This window comes from Halichoeres trimaculatus, unplaced genomic scaffold, assembly GCF_033239565.1.
Source record: "Halichoeres trimaculatus isolate MK-OKI-2021-1 unplaced genomic scaffold, fHalTri1.1 fHalTri1_scaffold_14, whole genome shotgun sequence".
NCBI lineage: Eukaryota > Metazoa > Chordata > Actinopteri > Labriformes > Labridae > Halichoeres > Halichoeres trimaculatus.
The window spans coordinates 4,880,169-4,898,511 of record NW_027437192.1 but is presented as its reverse complement, the minus strand read 5'-3'; the positions used below and the strand labels follow the sequence as shown (position 1 = coordinate 4,898,511).

Below are 18,343 nucleotides of genomic sequence, written 5' to 3'. Positions count from 1 at the left end.
CAGCTGTTGGCTTGGCTCTTGTACTTCTGGGCTCCCTGTTTCTCCTGTTTTGAGGGGGGGCTTGTGGCTGCAGACATGAAGGTTTTGACTACAGTTTGACCCCTTTGACCCATTCCCTGGAGTGCTACGCATGTAACCTGACTTTTTAACCTCATGAACTTGCTTCAAAAACTTTTCTCTCTTCAAGTTTGGTCAAACGTCTTAGCGTGCGTGTAATGATGAGACAATGATCATTTTTGGTGAGTCATGTGAATAAAGGAACCTTGAATTTGAAGTCAGACTGCATCATGGGGGGGTTTCACCTGGGTCACCAGGTGCCATCCCACTTTTTGTGCCCTTTGGGCGCCACAGGCCTGGCACTTCCACTTCAACATGTGCGTTCTGCAGCAGCCAGACTCATATACAGTACAGTGCCTGCGCATACATGCAAACATGCAAACATGCACACTCAAGTTAAGCAGTCATGTGGCACACAGAGTTGCCATGTGACGACTCCCCCCCCCTCCTTTCTCCTATCTCTCTCTTTTTGGAGTTATGCTCATTGAGGGATGTCAGTGACTGCGCTCATTACTATTATGGGATGTCACGGGTATGGGCGGGAGTGAGTGTCTCCATGGTAACCTTGGTTGCTAAGGGAGGGGGTGGAGGTGCGAGGGGGTGGTGTGCATGGAGGAATGGGGAAGAGACTGTAGGAGAGGGAGGGGTGAGTTGACTATTATGGTCTGTACGTTGCAAGGTAACTATGCAGAGTGGGGGAGGGGTGACTGAGAAGTGTGTGTATGCGTGTGTGTGTATGGAGGGGGGATATTATGGGATGCCTGCCCCCTGATCTCTTTGTGTGTGTGTGCGCGCGCGCGGGGTGTGAGTTGTGTGCGAGGGAGAGAAAGAGGAGACGGCGTCGTGCGCACACGCTGCCACAAAAACACGGAAATATATTTAAATTGTATGTATACCGTTACCTTAACAAAGGGAGCCTCCAAGTATTGATTGATAGGTAAAGTGAAGCTGGAGTTGCTGTTTTTGGAAGCTGTGTGGAATCAAGTTGTGAGTATCTCAATTTTTTGTTTTATTGTTTGTAAAGAGTCAGGGTAAGATGGTAGAAGAGAGGTGGTGTGGGATGCCGGGTTGTTTGAGTGATTTATTTTGTGATTTGTGTGATGCTCGGTTCTTAAGTCTAAAATCTGAACCCGGTCAAGCTCGGCTAGCACGCATGCTAATAGCACAGAACAAACGATAGTGGCAAGATGGCATGTCAGCAGAGATGGAGTGATTGAGGGAGCTAATCTTAGCAGATAATAAAGTTACATTGTTTGTCTGAGAACAAGCCTATTTACAGTGTGTTTGTGCTGCTTTGCCAGGTGATGTGTCTTGGATGGTCTTTGTGCTAAAAAATCACTTCCGTTTTCTCTTTTTGTTCTCATTTCCCCTGTTGAAACCTGGCCAGCTGCCCTCTCATAACTACCTAACATACGACCACGACTTGGACCGACTCAAGACTGGGTCAGAACTCTGGATTACCCTGCGGATAAATAACTTTATTTAGTTAGCTAAAGTGTTAGCTAACTAAATAGAAAGTTTTCTGCTGTTTGCTATGTCTGGAAGCGAGGATGACAGGGATGATTATGGAGCCCCCGATGACCGGTTAATGCACGGTAAGACAAGGCTCATTTGTTAGCTGAAAAATGCTAATGTTCATGAGCAGATGTTTTCTGACATTCATATCAATCACTAGCAAAGCGAGTTAAGGTGGCTAACTGCCGGGTAGCTAATGTTAGCAGCTCTGTCGATAAAGTTGCAATTTATCCGTGTGCACTGCTGTTAAACACATTAAATCAATCACTTTATTTTACCTAATTTAAAGTGAGAGGTGGTTGGGCTGGTGGATGCATTGAAGTGAAGTCACGCCGACTCACCGGCATGTTCCCGGGGCCTAACGTTAGCCAGCTACCGGTATTTTTTACGTGTCGATGACAAGATGGAGGCAGCCAGTTAGCTTGGAAGCTGGCGGATGACGTTCTGAATCATTCCCCTCCTCATGGCCGGCTCCTTCAGTTTGACTGAAAGTGAAAATAATAACACTAAACGTACAAATACATTATAATTTGAAATACTGCGCTATAATCTCTAGATGTCTGGTTCTTGTGGAGTGGCCGAACATCGCACTGTTACGGTTTATACCACTCCGACGAGCACGCGCTCCGTACGTTAAACAGTGAAACCGCTGAGAACAAATAGTCCTACAAGTTAGCTCTGAGTGCTACATTCGACCCAAAACGTACAAATTCTGTTAAAAAGAAACAATTTTGTTTACATGTCATCGTATGTGTCGTTTATTGGGTCGTTTAGAAGCAGATATAGATGTGGAAAATTGTTTACACCTACGCACAAATGCACGTTATTTAGCATCAGAACTGGGCAATTCCTTTGACTCACGATGCAATTAAACGAAGCGGTGATTTGTTCAACATTTTAGGGTGTTAGACACCAAATTTGGAAACACAAAATGACTAATTAAATAAGTAAAAAGCAAAACAGATACCATTTCTTTTATCGTAGTTGCCAATATTACATGTAGATGTGAATTGTGTTTTCTTTATCTGCAAAGCAAAGCCAAAGTTTTCACTTTACTGTGACACAACACAAAGAAAAGCAGCCAATCTTAATGCTATATGAACATGAGCTGGAAAATAAGTGGTTTTTAGCTTCGTTACCACGTATCTTTAAATGAACTGTCAATTTTAATAACATAAAGATATTATCAAAAGTACAGGATCAATTTTCAGATTTCAGAAGTTAATTGTAATTTTCTTGGAAGTATTTTCTATATTTTCTTACACGTCACCAACATAGTTAACAGTTTTTTATTTTCTTTTAAAGTTTTGTAGTTTTTTTGTGCAGTTTTACCAGATTTGTTTTCTGTCAAAAAAGAAGTCTGGTGTACCATTTAATTTGTAGTTTTTTGCTTTTTTGTGGTTATTTGGTTGAACTTGGGACATGATATTTTGTAACATCAAATTTATGTGAACTCAAAGCAAGGAGAACAAGTCTTCAAAGTGGCTCCCAAACTTATTCTCACATTCACATCTGCATCCCACAAAGACTAGATGCTATAAAGAGCTCACATCTCCTGCAAGTTTATGGTCTCCTATCACATCATCCATTTATTCAAATTTACAGCTGAACAGCCACCTACAAAGCCTGCTCTCCTCTATGTGACCTAAAAAGCTCATTACATTAAGATTTCTTCCTCACAGGTGCATCTCCATGGCAGCTGGCCATTTACTTTTTTACAGAAGTGAATTCAATTAATGTGCTCATTCTGCCAAAAGTTGGACCAGAGGCTTGCAAGAGTTGGCATTTAGTCATAATGACTAAATTACACTTTTGACCACTTATTTTAGTCATCTAATCACAGTCCACGTCAGTATTGTTTAAGGTAGTTGCGGCCTTGAAAGGTGAAAAGAAGCCATCTTGTGTTAGAACCACAAGAAAGACTTGTGCTCAAGAGTTTCTAAGGGGTAAAAGATTTTCTCAAACTGATCAGTCTTAAGGCAAATTTAAGATTTAAGTTTATCCCGGTCTTTTCATAGTTTTCCAAATTTTCCAAACTTGTCTATACACTACAGGTGGAAACAAAACTTAACCAGAGCTAAAAAAAAGTCATTAGTTAGAAATAACAACAGTCAGAATTCACCAGTCTGTTGCTCCTGTTTTGTTCTCAGCAGGACATAGGAAGTGCCCGCATCCTATCTTCACAACTCAGTCTTTAGAAAATCTCATTCATCACACTTCCCTAAAACACACAGCCTAATCTGAGGTGTATCTGAACTATAAAATGCTCTGTTCTCCCTGATCTGCAGATGATGAGGAAGAGGAGATCTCAGAAAATGAGACTCCGAAGGTGAAGAAGAAGAAGAAGGCCAAGAAGAGCAAAGAGAGCAAAAGCAGCAAGAGGCGGTCACGCAGAGAGGTGAGGTTGATGTGTTTGGTGTCTGTTAGGGATGCACAATATTATCGGCACAATATCGGTATCGGCCGATAAAAGCTTAAAAACACGTTTATCGGTATCGGCAGATATGAAAATTTCTGCCGATATGCACAGCCGATAAGGAGCTATTCAGTTAGGATTACTATTATTTTCCATCTGAAAAATAAGCTCCTTAAATAAAATGTAGCACTTCATTTATTTACACTGCAGAGCTCTGTGTCTGTCACCAGGTTCTTACAGTAGCTCTAAAATAATCAAATGCAACTTGGTTATGTTTAAAAATGCATTGTACATTTAAAGATCATGTGATCTAAAGAAATTATTTTTCTGTATTTCAATACTGAATGTCTTGAGTTTGAAAAAATAATACATTTCTTATTTATGGTAAAATGAAATGTTTTTTGTCTTGTTTTATGTGTGTGTCTTAAACAAATAACATTGTCACAATAAGAGTAACATAAAAATGCCAGTACAGGATAGACTTAGCTTTCTTTACAGTGAAAAAAACAAACAAACTTGTGATTATCGGTATCGGCCAAAAGGGGTTTCAATATATCGGCATATCGGATATCATCAAAAATCTAATATTGTGCATCCCTAGTTTCTGTGAGTCCTGAAACTCCAAAACTTCAAACCAGACAAGAAGATAAATTAACATTAAAACAACTTTATTGGTTAAACATTTCAGGCCATTAAAGGCACAGTCACCTGATTATCGTCTCTTGTAGGCAAAACAGCAATTCATCTCTTATATTTAGACCTTTAATTCAGAGTGTGATTAAATTTTGAGTCCTTTTTGTGTCATAAATCTGTATTGATTCTTAATCAAACTAATAGTTTTTATGCAACTATTCTGTTAATAGGACAAGGTTTGTTATATATACAAAGCCGGATCCAGTTGATCTGCTCCTTTGGTAATTAAAGCTTCTAATTGACCAGAATATATACGTTCAGCTGGTTATTTGTACTTAAACTAAGCCAGTGTTTCTTCCAAAGCCCCTGAAACGTAGTGTGTACTCCTTGCCAGATTCTTGCTCATCTGCTTTTTTTTACATAACTTTGTAAACCTGTCCAAATCAGCCATCACTTCTGTTGATACATGGTTGAATTTATTAAAATCACTAGGCAGTATGGCTTAGTTTTCACAAATTTATGATTTAATGAGAGTTCCATCTTCGACACATTGGTAAATCTGTCTCTTTGTCCCGTTTTAATCATCACCAACAACACGCCCTCAGCTTGCTGATCTCTGTTTTCTCTCCTCATTTCCAGGAGCTTCCCATCAGCTCCCCGGAGCCCATGGATGTGGGCGGGGCAGAGGAGGCAGAGGAAGGTGCCGGCCAGCGCTCTGACAGCGAGGGCAGCGACTACACTCCGGGGCGCAAAAAGAAGAAGAGAGCCAGCAGTGGCAAAGAGAAGAAGAGAGTGAGTGCTGTAGCTGAGAGGAGCGCCTCCAAGAAGAAAGAGCCAGAGCCTGAGGAAGAGGATGAAGATGATGATGACGATGGCATGGTGAGGACAAACAAGCACTCATTTACAGGGGCAAAACAAATTAATTTCTCCACAACGTTTTAAAATACTTGAAAGCTTTATATTTGATCATAAAGATCATAAAACTGTAGAGAGGTATTTTAAATTTCCCCCCAAACTTCGCCAACTTCAGACTTCTGAAAAATGTGTGGTCGTCAAAAGTCATGCAACATTTTTAGCACACACAACAACTTCTTTGTCAAACAAACGCATATTGCAGTCTCTGGTCTTCTGATTGTGGTTTTTGTTCATTGAAGCTATTTTCCATCCTCAAATTAATTTTTAAAACCAACGTTAAATCTCCCAAATATTTGTAAAATGCAGCAGAATGATATTCAAAGTTATGAGCTGTAACAGAATCTATTTCAGACTTAAGCAAAATTGGCTGCAAACAATAGAGGTGGTCTTGGTTGAGTGCCCTGTGGGACTCCAGAACAAATCAAGTTCAGTCATTGGGCTGTTGGTCATGAATTTGAACTTTCTTTCCCAGTTTGTGTTTTGTTAAATGAGATCACTCATTTTTCAAAAAGCCAAAAGTATCAAATATTTGCTAATTTAGCTTTATCAAGCTCTTCTTTGTCTGATAGCTAAGTAGGTTAAAGATGAGTCGATGTTTTGAGAAGTTAATCAGATGAAATGTCACTCTACAGATGTTGAGAAATGCCAGGCTAGGTCTATCTTTTTAGTTTTATTTGCACGTCCATTGACTCTGTATTGGACTGAATCGATAATGAGATCATCTGCAGTCACGTCCCTGCAGACGTGCTGTATGCACAGTGGCTGTGAAGCAGCTGAGCTCCTGTCTGTGTTAAAAATGTCTGAGTGTTGATCATCTGGGCCCCGTTAAAACATTTTCTGTTCATTGATTACAACTTTCTGATTGCGCCTCTTCTTGCTCTGTGATGAGCATCTTCTGCCTGTGTTCCTGTACACCGTGTACCTGTAGACAAACAGAGATGTGATATGAGAGATGCTTAAACAAAGAGCTGCGTCTGCTGGACTCGCAGCCGGGCGGCCAATAGGGGGCCGTGTGCTTAATGACACTTATACAAGGGGTGGAGTGGGGTGTCTAAGCCTCTGTGTGTGCGCGCGTATGCATGTGTGTGTGTGTCTATGTGTAAGGGCTGGGTTTGTAAGGCATATATGCTGTTGCCATGGTAACCCCGCCTAGCGCCTCTCCGCACTGCGCTCTTGACCCTTTTTTCTTTTTGGTTAGATAAACACATTTTAATTCATCGGCAGAGCCGCCCTCAATCCTGCCTGCAGCTCGGTCTGTAAGACAACGAAACGGGAAGCAGCTTTTTGAGGAGGAGGAGGAGGAAGGTGCAGGCTGGCCCAGTTTACTTTACACTGGTAGTAGTAGTTTAAAAAATGACTGCTTACCTGCTCTGGGCCTTAAAAACATAAAATAAGCTCTCAAGGGTAAAAAAAGCTTTGATATCTTTGAAGAATGACTCTTAAGAGACACATCACCACTTTAAAGTGAGTTTTAATTTACCGCCTTTTTAGATCCTGTGTTTAAAGTTACGAAAGTCAAGATTTTTTGTTTCCAGCAGCCTTAAAATGAAAGATTACTTTGTATAAATGTTGATTCTGGACAAAAAAGACTTGTGATTGTTTTTAATATATATATTTAAAAAAAACATCACAAAAGAATAAGGAGCACTACAAATACTGAAATCTAAGCTTGATATGTAAACTTAATATAAGCCACATTCACCTTACGAGTCAAAAAAAGTCTTAAAATCAGAATAGTGTTCCAATACATCAAGCTACACAAGTTACTTTGGCAGGTTTGTTGATTCTTAAAGCAATTCAGGTGTCATTGTGGCTAATTTAAGTGTCTTTTTACTAAAATAAGAAAAAAATACTTGCTCAGAGATCAGTTCTTGCAGAAAATGTAACACTTAAACGATAATGGATGATCTTTTATCTAGTAACAAACTGTGAAAAGATTCAACACAATGCATGTAACTGATCTTACTGGACAGCTATGGATCCTACGAAGGCATACAAAATGTTAAACATGCTGAATCTCATGATAAATAAGCATTTGCTCACGGTTGAGTGTCAGTCAGGGGAGCAACTGGGTCAAAGGCAGGAGATAAACGTCCGACAACACAGATGTTGCTGTGTCAAATATGACAGTAACATCAGTCCCGTCTGTAGCTTTTTTTCCAGAACTGGGAAAGTTAATAATTTTTGTGTTTTTTGGCGTTGTCGGCAGGTCTGTTTTGCTGAAAAAGTGAAACAAAAATGAGTTTTAGGTTAAACTCGTAGCCATCGATCCCTGAATACTGTATTAACTGTTACCATCCATGTGGTCTTACGTCATCTAATATGGCATAAATTCGTGGTTAAAAAAGATTGTTGTGCAACACCAAACAAAAGAGTCTCCAGCCCTATAGTTCAATATAATGAGATGAACTTATCAATTGTCAGCACACAGGAAGGGAACAAATGGTCCACACTGTTGGAAACCTGCATGAAGCTGTGCAGGTGAGTTTATTCCCACAGGTCGATCACTCAGTCGCTGAGTGATCATCAGCTGGACCCTTTATTGTTGTTAAAAACTCTCCACCTTGTCACAGGTGGTGTTGTCTCTTTAGTACATATTGATTTCGTGCAGAGCAGGTTTGCACATGTCTGAGCTTGTTTGTTAAACTGGATTCTTCTCCTCCACACTCCACGCTCTGATCGATTGATCAGATTAGTATTGATAACCCCTCACTGACTCAGTGAAGGTGGTCAAGAGGAAAACAAGCTTTAGTCGATCTTTACTCACCAGGTCTGAGCTGTGTAAGTGTGAAGTGCACCATCAAATGATAAGTTTATTTAAAATGTAATCCAGTGCAACAGATCTACAAAGTAAAATATGTAATGCAGGTTTTTGTAGCTGATGTATTGGAGTGGAAATTTTGACTTTCAGAAGATTATTCAGAGTGGAGAATTATGGGAAAATTTCAGTTAGAAGAGAAGTTTGAAGGTTCAAAAGTCCAGCAACCTTTGTGGTTCAAAGAGCGGTCTCACTTGTGTGTTTTCACGATGAATTATTCAGGATTTCTTTTGTTTTCTGAATGCATCCTGTTACTTTTTTACTGAAAGTTTTAAGTGTCAAACTCTTTTCTAAGCAAATCTAAATCACATCAATGAGAATCGCTTATGGTTTAAACATTACCTGTTAGAAGTTTCAGGTCTGGGACAATAATTGGCCTGAAGCTTCATGACCAAATGCTTAACCCACCTTTGTTGTGTCCACATTGGCTGACATGCCTGTGGATACATTTTTTTCTCTGTTTTTATTTTTTTTCTTCCACTTTTTACTCTTTCTTTCTGATATTAAAGATGTTTGTTGTTGTCTTTTGATTTCTGCAGGAGCCAAAGTCTTCATCCCAGCTGCTTGTTGACTGGGGCATGGAGGACATCGACCACGTCTTCACCGAGGAAGACTACCGCTCTCTGACCAACTACAAGGCCTTCAGCCAGTTTGTCAGGTCGGTGATGACGTATTTTCACTTGCACAAAACTGTTTTATCAGGGCTGGGACGATATATGGGTGTGATTCTTGGATATTTCCAATTTTTTGCAATATTTAGTTCACTTTTTGAACACAGGACTATATGAAAAAGTTGAAGAATGATGTCTACAGACTGTGTTAGGAGTCATATTCTCCCAAAAAACTGAACATCACATGTGAGTCAGTTTTTTCAGATTTATTCAGGGGATCTAACATCTTAACTTTTTTCCAACCCGGCTTTTAAACAAAGACCAACATGAAGGACTTAAATTTGAAAAAATCCTGATACTACAATACTTCAATTTTTTCTCCCAGCTGTTTATGTGTGTACAATTCTGTATAGTGCCTCAAATTTTATTCTAGTTTGAGATGTTGAAAAATCTGAATCTAATGTGCTGATGAATTTTCTTTTCAGGCCTCTCATCGCAGCAAAGAACCCCAAGATTGCTGTGTCCAAGATGATGATGGTGCTGGGAGCAAAGTGGCGAGAGTTCAGCACCAACAACCCTCTGAGAGGAGCCGCTGCTGCAAACGCTGCCCTGGCCACCGCCAACGTCCCAGCAGCTGTGGACAACATGGTGGCTGAGGTTGCCCCAGCTGCTGCAGCTCCAGTGGCATCTGAAGCCCAGCAACCTCCTCCGCCACCGCTACGCAAGGCCAAGACAAAGGAAGGCAAAGGTACAGACGCTGCGGTGCAAAGGTTAAAGCTAGAGGAGCAGATGTCAGAGGGAATTTCTTTCAGAGCCGTGGTTTCTTAACTTTTCATCATCAACAGTCAAAACAGTTTGTGGATCTCTCTTTACTCTCCTTCTCCTCCGTGCATGACTGACCTCCTCCTCTCTGTTTTGTGTTGGCAGGTCCAAACGCCCGCAAGAAATCGAAACCTGCGCCTAAACCACAAGAGAAGAAGAACAATGCCAAGACCAAGAAAGTAGCTCCTCTCAAAATCAAACTGGGAGGCTTCAACAGCAAACGGAAGCGCTCGTCGGTACGATCCGTCCCCTGCCTCCCCCATTTTTTTTATTTTATTTGATGACTCTTGTTTGCAAACATAAAGAGACTCCTACGTCAAAGTGTTTTCATACAATAACAATGTGTTTGTGTCCCACAGAGCGAGGAGGACGAGCCCGACGTGGACAGCGATTTCGATGACGGCAGCATGAACAGCGTCTCCGTCTCCGAGGGCTCCAACAGCCGCAGCAGCCGCAGCAAAAAGAAGGCGTCCAAGAGCAAACCCAAGAAGAAGAAGGGTACGTCTGCACATGCATCTCGACTTTTCATCTGTTTTTTTTTCTGAATGACTTCCTGCCATTGATAAATTAGATTGAGAATGACACGGATGTGAGCTGTTTAATGTTTGCTGATAAGTTTCAATCGTTTGTGGCTGCAGAGAGCCGATCAAACGCAGAGCTGTGAATAATAATAATAATAGATGGATGCAGGGTGAAGCGTTTAAAGTCTTGAATGCCCAACAACATGAGGGGGCGTTCGCAAACACACACACATTAGTCACTGTGCCTGAGTCAGCAGAGTTAAGGATATTTAAACGAACATCTCAGCTCGAGCTGTCTCCTACTGATGCGTCTTTATCTGCTGTCACAAGACAGAGTCATGGATGAGTTCAGATCTGAAAGAGGTTAACAGGTCATCAGGGTGGAAATCCTTTCAGATAAACATCTCTGAGAGTCTCTGATGTGAAAGAACATTAAGGCTCAGAAACCAACCAAACACACACACACACACACACTCGTGGTTGCAGAGAAAGCAACTTTTCTTTAAAGCTGTTCAGTGAGTTTTTCCTCCATGCGTTAAATTCCTGCATGGATATGCTGAACACAACAAATCTCACCTGGCATGTCTGCTGTGAAAACCTGAAAAAAAAAGAAAAAGACAGACTCAGCGTTTCCTGTTTCTTCAATGTTTTGTTTTCTCTTCATTTCAGAAGCTGAAGACGGTGACGGCTATGAGACCGACCACCAGGACTACTGTGAGGTGTGCCAGCAGGGCGGGGAGATCATCCTGTGTGACACCTGTCCCAGAGCGTACCACATGGTCTGCCTGGATCCAGACATGGAGAAGGCACCTGAGGGCACGTGGAGCTGCCCACACTGTGTAAGAAAAACACTCAGACACTGTTAGATTTCAGCTGTTCAGGAGAGGATTAGAGCCACTGATAAAAGAAAATTAAGAAGACCAGGTCAACACAATTTTTTAAAAGATTAATATCTAAATTTTTCTTTTTCATTCCAATTTTAAAAGCAAGAATTCTGCCTCATTTCCTCAAAATTTAACTTAAGACTAATAATTTTGACTCGAAAATCTTCGTCAAACTCTTTAGAATTTCAGTTTAAAGTCAGTTTTTAAAAAAATTGGAATTATGTGAATTGTGTTAGAATAAAGGTCTTTGCACGCTAAGTTTATTTTGTTCGGATGCGTTTTTTGATTCGTAATCCAAAAAACGCAAAAAAAAAACCTGTCCTGCACGAACACCTTGCACACTGAATCCAATGCGTTTATTTCTGTATTGATTGTGAAAATTTGCAATTGAGAAAAATTGAACTTTTGAGCAATTGAGTAGCTGCTGCCGGTTTGTTTGATGTATGAGTGCGCATGCACACTCACCATCACACACGTATTCACACGTCAGCATTCATCATCTTCACATTGCCTGAAATGTGTGGAGAAAATATGTTGGAAAATGTGATTTTGAGAGTAGCTTACAGCGTCTCTGACAAGTCAAACTGCCAAGAAAGAGCTGGGAAATGCGAGAAAAATGCAAAAAAACAAACCTGTTCCAAAAAAAAATAATGACAGATGAAAACATATGATCGAATTACTTTTGTAATGTGCATCAATATTGCTTGAAAAACAGACTCTGTGTGCAAACCCCTTCAGAAAAAAAAATGGGACTGCCATAGAAGTGGGGATATATGGGATATACTCGTTATTAGGGATGGGTACCTAATTAGGTACTTTTATAGGTACCCACCGCATTCAGTCAAAAGTTCCAGGTACTGATTCATGTAAAATCAGAAGGTACCATGTTAAGCTACCTAAATGCATCCTTGTGACTGTGAGGGAGTGGAAGAGTAGGTGATTTTCCATGCTGAACATGAACACAGCATTGCAAAGTTATATAGTTAAGAATAAATATGTTAAATTGAAAAACTTTGAGATAAAATATATATTTAATTATTGAACAAATTTCTATTTTTTACCTCATGAACACCAAAAAGACTGAAAATTGGTATCATTGAGTACCGATACCGATTGCCAGGTACCGGGCATCCGTACCGTGTTGTTTCAAATGTGAAAGGTGCCCATCACTACGCGTTATATCGCAAGTTGTTGCACGTGAGATGTATGAAATGACTAAATCGCGACTATCACGTACAAATTGTCATGTAAATGTTTTGAGACGTCGGTATATAGTTCTCTTTTAAGCTTCAGTTCCTTCTGATGCTCCTGTCACAGAAAACAGCACACTCCCCCGCCCATCTGGAAAACTCTCCTGTGCATGTGTTTTTGTATTAGGAAAGGAGGGCAAAAAGTTGCTCCCACATCTTGTCATCTCATTTAAAAATCCAACTCGAGGGTCAGCTTGACTCGTTAGACTGGTGCCTTTTCATGCAGAAAAGTGTTGAGTTTAAAATTATGAAGTGATTTAGAGCAGAAATCAGTAGATCATATATAATTTGTACCAATATATTGGTTTCTGGCCATTTCCTGCAGCCCTAGACTGCTGATACAACGTGACTGACGTGACGACAAAGAAAGAATAGCACAAAGAAAATCTTTTAAAATTGACCAAATTCTCAAACCAAAACTTTTCTTGTTGTGTCATGGACATTCAGACTTTCTGACTAACTGCAGAAAGAAAAGAGAAGAAGATGGAGAAAAGTTTGGCTCAAGAGGAAAAGTACAGGGAATAACTTAGTGGTTGGCCGAGGTAAACAATGACTAAGGCTACTTGTAAGACATGTAAGAAAGGCTTTGGCATTGGAAGTTTAACCACATATCCTGTGATCTCTTTTTGTTTGGGTCCCAGAAAGTCTCTCAAAGTCTTAAACCTGATTTTAGAAAGAATGCAGCGACTCTGTGACTCTTTTTCATCCGTGTAGAGGTTTAGAAACAATTCAAGCAGCAGCTGCTGAGAGGAGAAACACATGCCCATTATGAAAGCTCTAAAGTGTCCTCCTCATGATTCCCTGTCACCTAACCTTTAGCTGGCTGTCGAGGCAGAGCACATAACCTGAGATTTACTCCTCTGAGCTGACCGCAGCAAACCACTGGAGTCAGAGAGACTCTTCACAGATCTCACTCACCTCAGGCGGCTGAAGCAGCTCGTCAGATGAGTTTGTAGATTCAGGAACACCTTTCTGATGTCTGTGGCCCTGCAGCTCTTTGACTTTAACAACTATTACACTGCTTCCCTTCAGCGGTGCAAACCCCAGAGAGGAGGCTTCAAACTCTCTGCCTCTTGACTTCATGTACAATCCAGCTATTATATTTACTGCGTCACCAAGAAAACCAGAAATGCTTTGAAGCAGTTGACAAAAGAACTTCAAAGCTTATTTTTTGCATGAAACAGAGAATTAACCCTCACCTGATTTTTCTTTCTGTCCAGGAGAAGGAGGGCATCCAGTGGGAGGCCCGAGAGGAGGCTTCAGATGCCGACGAAGACAACGGGGAGACTGGAGAGATGGAGGAGGACGACCACCACATGGAGTTCTGCCGAGTGTGTAAGGACGGAGGAGAGCTGCTCTGCTGCGACTCCTGCCCCTCGTCTTATCACATCCACTGTCTGAATCCACCGCTGCCGGAGATCCCCAACGGAGAGTGGATCTGCCCCCGCTGCACGGTGAGTCCTCAGGGCTGGACTAAGTGTTTTTAAGACGACCTGAAGAATCTCCATGATCTAATCTTCTTCCGTCTGCTGCAGTGTCCGCCCATGAAGGGGAAAGTCCAGAAGATCCTGACGTGGCGATGGGGAGACCCTCCTGCTCCCACACCCGTCCCCCGCCCTCCAGACCTCCCAGAAGATCAGCCCGATCCCGCCCCGCTGGCTGGCCGGCCGGAGAGGGAGTTCTTCGCCAAGTGGTCCAACATGTCGTACTGGCACTGCTCCTGGGTCACAGAGCTCCAGGTGGGCGCCATCAACACACACACTGACACACACTCTTTACGTCCTGAAGTCTCCGCTCTAACCTTCATCTTTCCTCTCTCCTGGTCCAGCTGGAGCTGCACTGCCAGGTCATGTTCAGGAACTACCAGAGGAAGAACGACATGGACGAGCCGCCGCCCATTGATTTCGGCGAGGGTGAGGAGGACAAGAGCGTGAAGAGGAAGAACAAGGACCCCATGTACGCCCAGCTGGAGGAGAAATACCTCCGCTTTGGGATCAAGATGGAGTGGCTGATGATTCACCGCATCCTGAACCACAGGTCGGCGCAGATCAACTGACAGGAAAACGTTTGTGTCGGAGGATAAAAGTAGAAGTTTGATGTTGAGATCTTTAGACATTGAAAGTGAACATCTCTTTTTCTGTCCTGCGTTTCCAGCGTGGACAGGAAGAACAACGTCCACTACCTGATCAAGTGGAGAGAGCTGCCGTACGATCAGGCCACCTGGGAGGCTGAGGACATGGACGTACAAGAGTTTGACGTCTTCAAGCTGCAGTACTGGAACCACAGGTGAGACGCAGACGCAGCGATGAGGCTTTTACACTAAACAGACAAAGGAAATTTAGTGCTTTACAGAGAGACAGAAAAACATGTGAAAAGAAAACAATTAAAAACAGATTCAGCTACTGAGTGAAGCTCTTCCTTTTGTGACGTGCTCAAAAAAGTTCATCAAAGTCCAGTGATGAGTTTAAAATGAGTAATTCAGGCAAAAATTTTAAAATAATACAGGATGAAAACTAAATAGGTGATGATATGCAAAAGCAAGAAGGGAGAGTGCGACAAAAAATGTGTGGAACTTGTAATTTAAAAATAAAACTGAAATAGTTTGTTTATCAGCTGATTAAAAGTTCAGGACCACAGGCTATGAAAGCCAAAATCTGCTCCGAATGTTCATTTCCTGTCAGGCATTCACACGGTCAGTCCGTCCTGATGCTAAAGCTAAGAAGCTGTCTCTTCTTCAATGTGGTCGGATCGTCGAGCTGCATGAGCAAGGCCTCTCTCAGTGTACCATTGCTGCTGAGGTTGGACGCAGTCAGACAGTCATTCTACATTTTCTGAAAGATCCTGAGCATTATGGGACAAAAAAGTCAAGTGGTAGACCCAAAAATTAAGGCCCTTACTGGAGCCGACTGCAGCGCAATAACCATCAGACGGCATCTGCAGGAAAAGGGTTTCAAAAACAAAAAACAATTCAAAGACCTCGTCTCCTTCAACGCCACAAAACTGCTCGTTAAGACTTTGCTAGGGAGCATCATGGGACATTGAAAGGTGGAAAAAAGTTTGATTCTCTGATGAGGAAAAATGTCACCTTGACGGTCCAGATGGCTTCAACGTTACTGTCATGACGAGGAGATCCCACCTGAGATGTTTTCTACCCGGCACAGTGGAGGGGGGTCCATCATGATCTGGGGCTTTTTCATTCAGTGAACTCTGGAGCTTCAGGTGGTGCAGGGTGGTCAAACGGCGGCTGGTTACGTGCAGATGTTGCAGCGGGCGTCCTTCATGACTGAGGGCCCTGGTCTGTGTGGGAACAGCTGGTTTTTCAACAGGACAACGCTGCAGGTCTTGATGGAGGACTTCTTCAGGGAGAATAACATCACTCTTTGGATCATCCCACATGTTCCCCTGATTTAAATCAGATAGAGAACATTTGGGGATGGATGGAGAGGGAAGTTTATAAAAATGGCCGTCAGTTCCAGACAGTTGATGCCCTTCGTGAAGCCATCTTCACCACTTGGAGCAATGTTCCCAAAAGCTTCCTGGAAACACTGGCATCAAGCATCAAACCAGTTTTTGAAGTAATGAAGAAGAACGGTGGAGCTGCTCATTACAGTGTCCTACTCAGAAAAACTTTTCTTCTGGTTTGGAGAGTTTTTTGTCATTTTTTGAGCTATGGTCTTAAACTTTTGATCAGCTGATGAACAGCATATTTCAGTTTGTTTTCAATAATTTGCTTTTTTTTTAAGAGTTTTTTGTCACACTCCCCCTTCTTGCTTTTGCATATTGTAGCTCTACTTAAAACCTCATTAAGATCCAAATGTGCAAAAGGTCAATTCTAGCAATTTTCCAACTGGTCTTAAGATTTTGATCAGGTCTGTACCAGCACTTATACAGATGGTAAATGGCTTCCAGGTTTGTGACCTTGTTAACTGGTGACTCTCGGCCGTTAATCACTGGTGCTGTCGGCTGAGAGTCACCAGTTTGCATGGTCGCTATTTACTCCAAAACACCGGTTGCTCTGTGACGGTCAAAACTTGATAAACGTTGCCTCTGTTGTATCGCATCATTTAGAAAAACTGACCGCAGAACAAGCGTACATTTTTATGCTGATAACAAGTTGAATTTAGTGCTTAAAAAGTGCCAACTTGTCTGAACGAATGGAGCTAAACGCTGCTTCTGTTATATCTTTATAATGATGTAGATTGATAATCCCTCTATACTGCAAAGTAAAAGAAATTGGCTAAACTTATTTAGCTTCTACAGCAGATAAAAGCTTATAATACAAAATAAAAGTGCTAAAAAAGCACAAAAACATGAAACACTAACTGTTTAAACTCTGTGTGTGTTTGTTTCAGAGAGCTGATGATGGGAGACGAAGGCAAACCCGGGAAGAAGTTGAAGGTCAAAGGACGAGTGAAGCGACCGGACAGACCTCCAGAGAATCCCGTAGTGGATGTGAGTTTAAGTTTGGAAAGTTTTAAGCCAAAACATGTCATTTAAGAAGGTAAATTTTTACAAGTACATCTTGATTTCTGAGGAATAAAAATAGACAAACTTCTCTCTGTTTTTGTCTCCAGCCGACCATAAAGTTCGAGCGTCAGCCGGAGTACCTGGACAGCACCGGGGGGACGCTGCACCCCTACCAGCTGGAGGGTCTGAACTGGCTGCGCTTCTCCTGGGCTCAGGGCACCGACACCATCCTGGCTGATGAGATGGGTTTGGGGAAAACGGTGCAGACTGCTGTGTTCCTCTACTCGCTGTACAAAGAGGTAAGAGGGTCTGTTACGTCCCCCCTTAGAGAAACTGAAACTTTAAACCTCTTTCCATCAGTTTAATGAAAGCATGAAATTCTGCATTAACTCAACACAGAAACTCTTAATGAGTTATGACTTCTACTCTATTATGACTCAAAATATTTTCATAACAAAAAGAAATCACCCTTTTTTGTCGAGTGTGTTTGTCTGAGCAGAAGCAGCTCAGTCTCCCTCCTGCTGCTGCTTACAGTCGTCCCATTGGCCAGCAGCCATCCAGCCATTTTGTTTAAGTCAGGTGAAATCTGACGACATTAAGTTCAATCTCTAATAGTAAACATTCAGACTGTGACATGTGTGGCTGCTGCCACCTACAGGCGGGAGGCCAGAATGCACTTCCTGTGAAAGCAGCAGGAGCCCTTAATACCTCTCTGAGGTATTTGAGACCGCTTTTCCCAACTCTAGCTGTTGTATGTGAACTTTTAAGTGGAGATGAGCTGAACAGAAGTGCAGTGTTCTCATTTTTGGAGTAAAATGATTATAATGATTCATTCAATTTTTTTGTGGATGTTTTAAAAAATGAAAAATTCTCATTTTTCTTCCCGCAATTACGCTGACTCCACGTGTGTAGTGTGATTTAACAGTTCACAAACTAAACATCAGAAACTTGAATGTCATAAAAGTGTTCTTGTGCGTCTTTGACACCGAGCACCCTGACTGACACATGTACCTGAAAGTCTGTATCAACAGCCCAAAGAGTTTAATATAAACTTAACTTCTTATCAGTAAGTGTTACAACCCCTTTCCTTAAATACTCTATTTTCTATCGGTCAGTTTTCAGGAGTTTGATTAAGATCTTTGATACATTTATGAAGCCGGGACCCTTTTAGGTTCACCTGCAGATTATTGATGGTGTGTTGACGCGTAAAACCTGCTGCTCTTTGAAATTAATACTCTGCTCATTTTGAGATTTAGATAGTGAAGAAATATACTTTAGTTTTTCTCAGAACATCCCCACTCTACCAAAGAAAATGCCCTCTTTTTGGTGATATGGACGGAGCATGATTTGTGAAAATAGACTGTGGGGAGGGAGACGGGACGACGCGCTGCTCGGACAGACATGTCTGGGAAGTTGTTTGACTTTTACCTGGGG

General features: G+C 41.7%; 1 protein-coding gene across 5 annotated transcripts in view; it reads left to right on the top strand.

Moving 5' to 3' along the window:
• The first annotated feature begins 744 nt into the window (after positions 1–744).
• chd4a (chromodomain helicase DNA binding protein 4a) overlaps positions 745–18,343 on the top strand; it is a 34,024-nt gene continuing 16,425 nt past the window's right edge. For 2 of the 5 annotated variants that reach the window (XM_074686257.1, XM_074686259.1), the window contains exons 1-15: positions 745–1,044; positions 1,445–1,652; positions 3,861–3,970; positions 5,261–5,500; positions 8,894–9,012; positions 9,451–9,713; positions 9,893–10,023; positions 10,147–10,285; positions 10,978–11,147; positions 13,663–13,896; positions 13,978–14,181; positions 14,271–14,479; positions 14,597–14,728; positions 16,795–16,894; positions 17,017–17,208. In XM_074686257.1, the coding sequence (XP_074542358.1) occupies positions 1,592–1,652; positions 3,861–3,970; positions 5,261–5,500; positions 8,894–9,012; positions 9,451–9,713; positions 9,893–10,023; positions 10,147–10,285; positions 10,978–11,147; positions 13,663–13,896; positions 13,978–14,181; positions 14,271–14,479; positions 14,597–14,728; positions 16,795–16,894; positions 17,017–17,208 (2,304 nt within the window). In that variant the 5' untranslated portion in view covers positions 745–1,044; positions 1,445–1,591. The remainder of the gene's footprint in view (positions 1,045–1,444; positions 1,653–3,860; positions 3,971–5,260; positions 5,501–8,893; positions 9,013–9,450; positions 9,714–9,892; positions 10,024–10,146; positions 10,286–10,977; positions 11,148–13,662; positions 13,897–13,977; positions 14,182–14,270; positions 14,480–14,596; positions 14,729–16,794; positions 16,895–17,016; positions 17,209–18,343) is intronic. The other 3 variants (XM_074686258.1, XM_074686255.1, XM_074686256.1) reach the window with 2 other exon arrangements.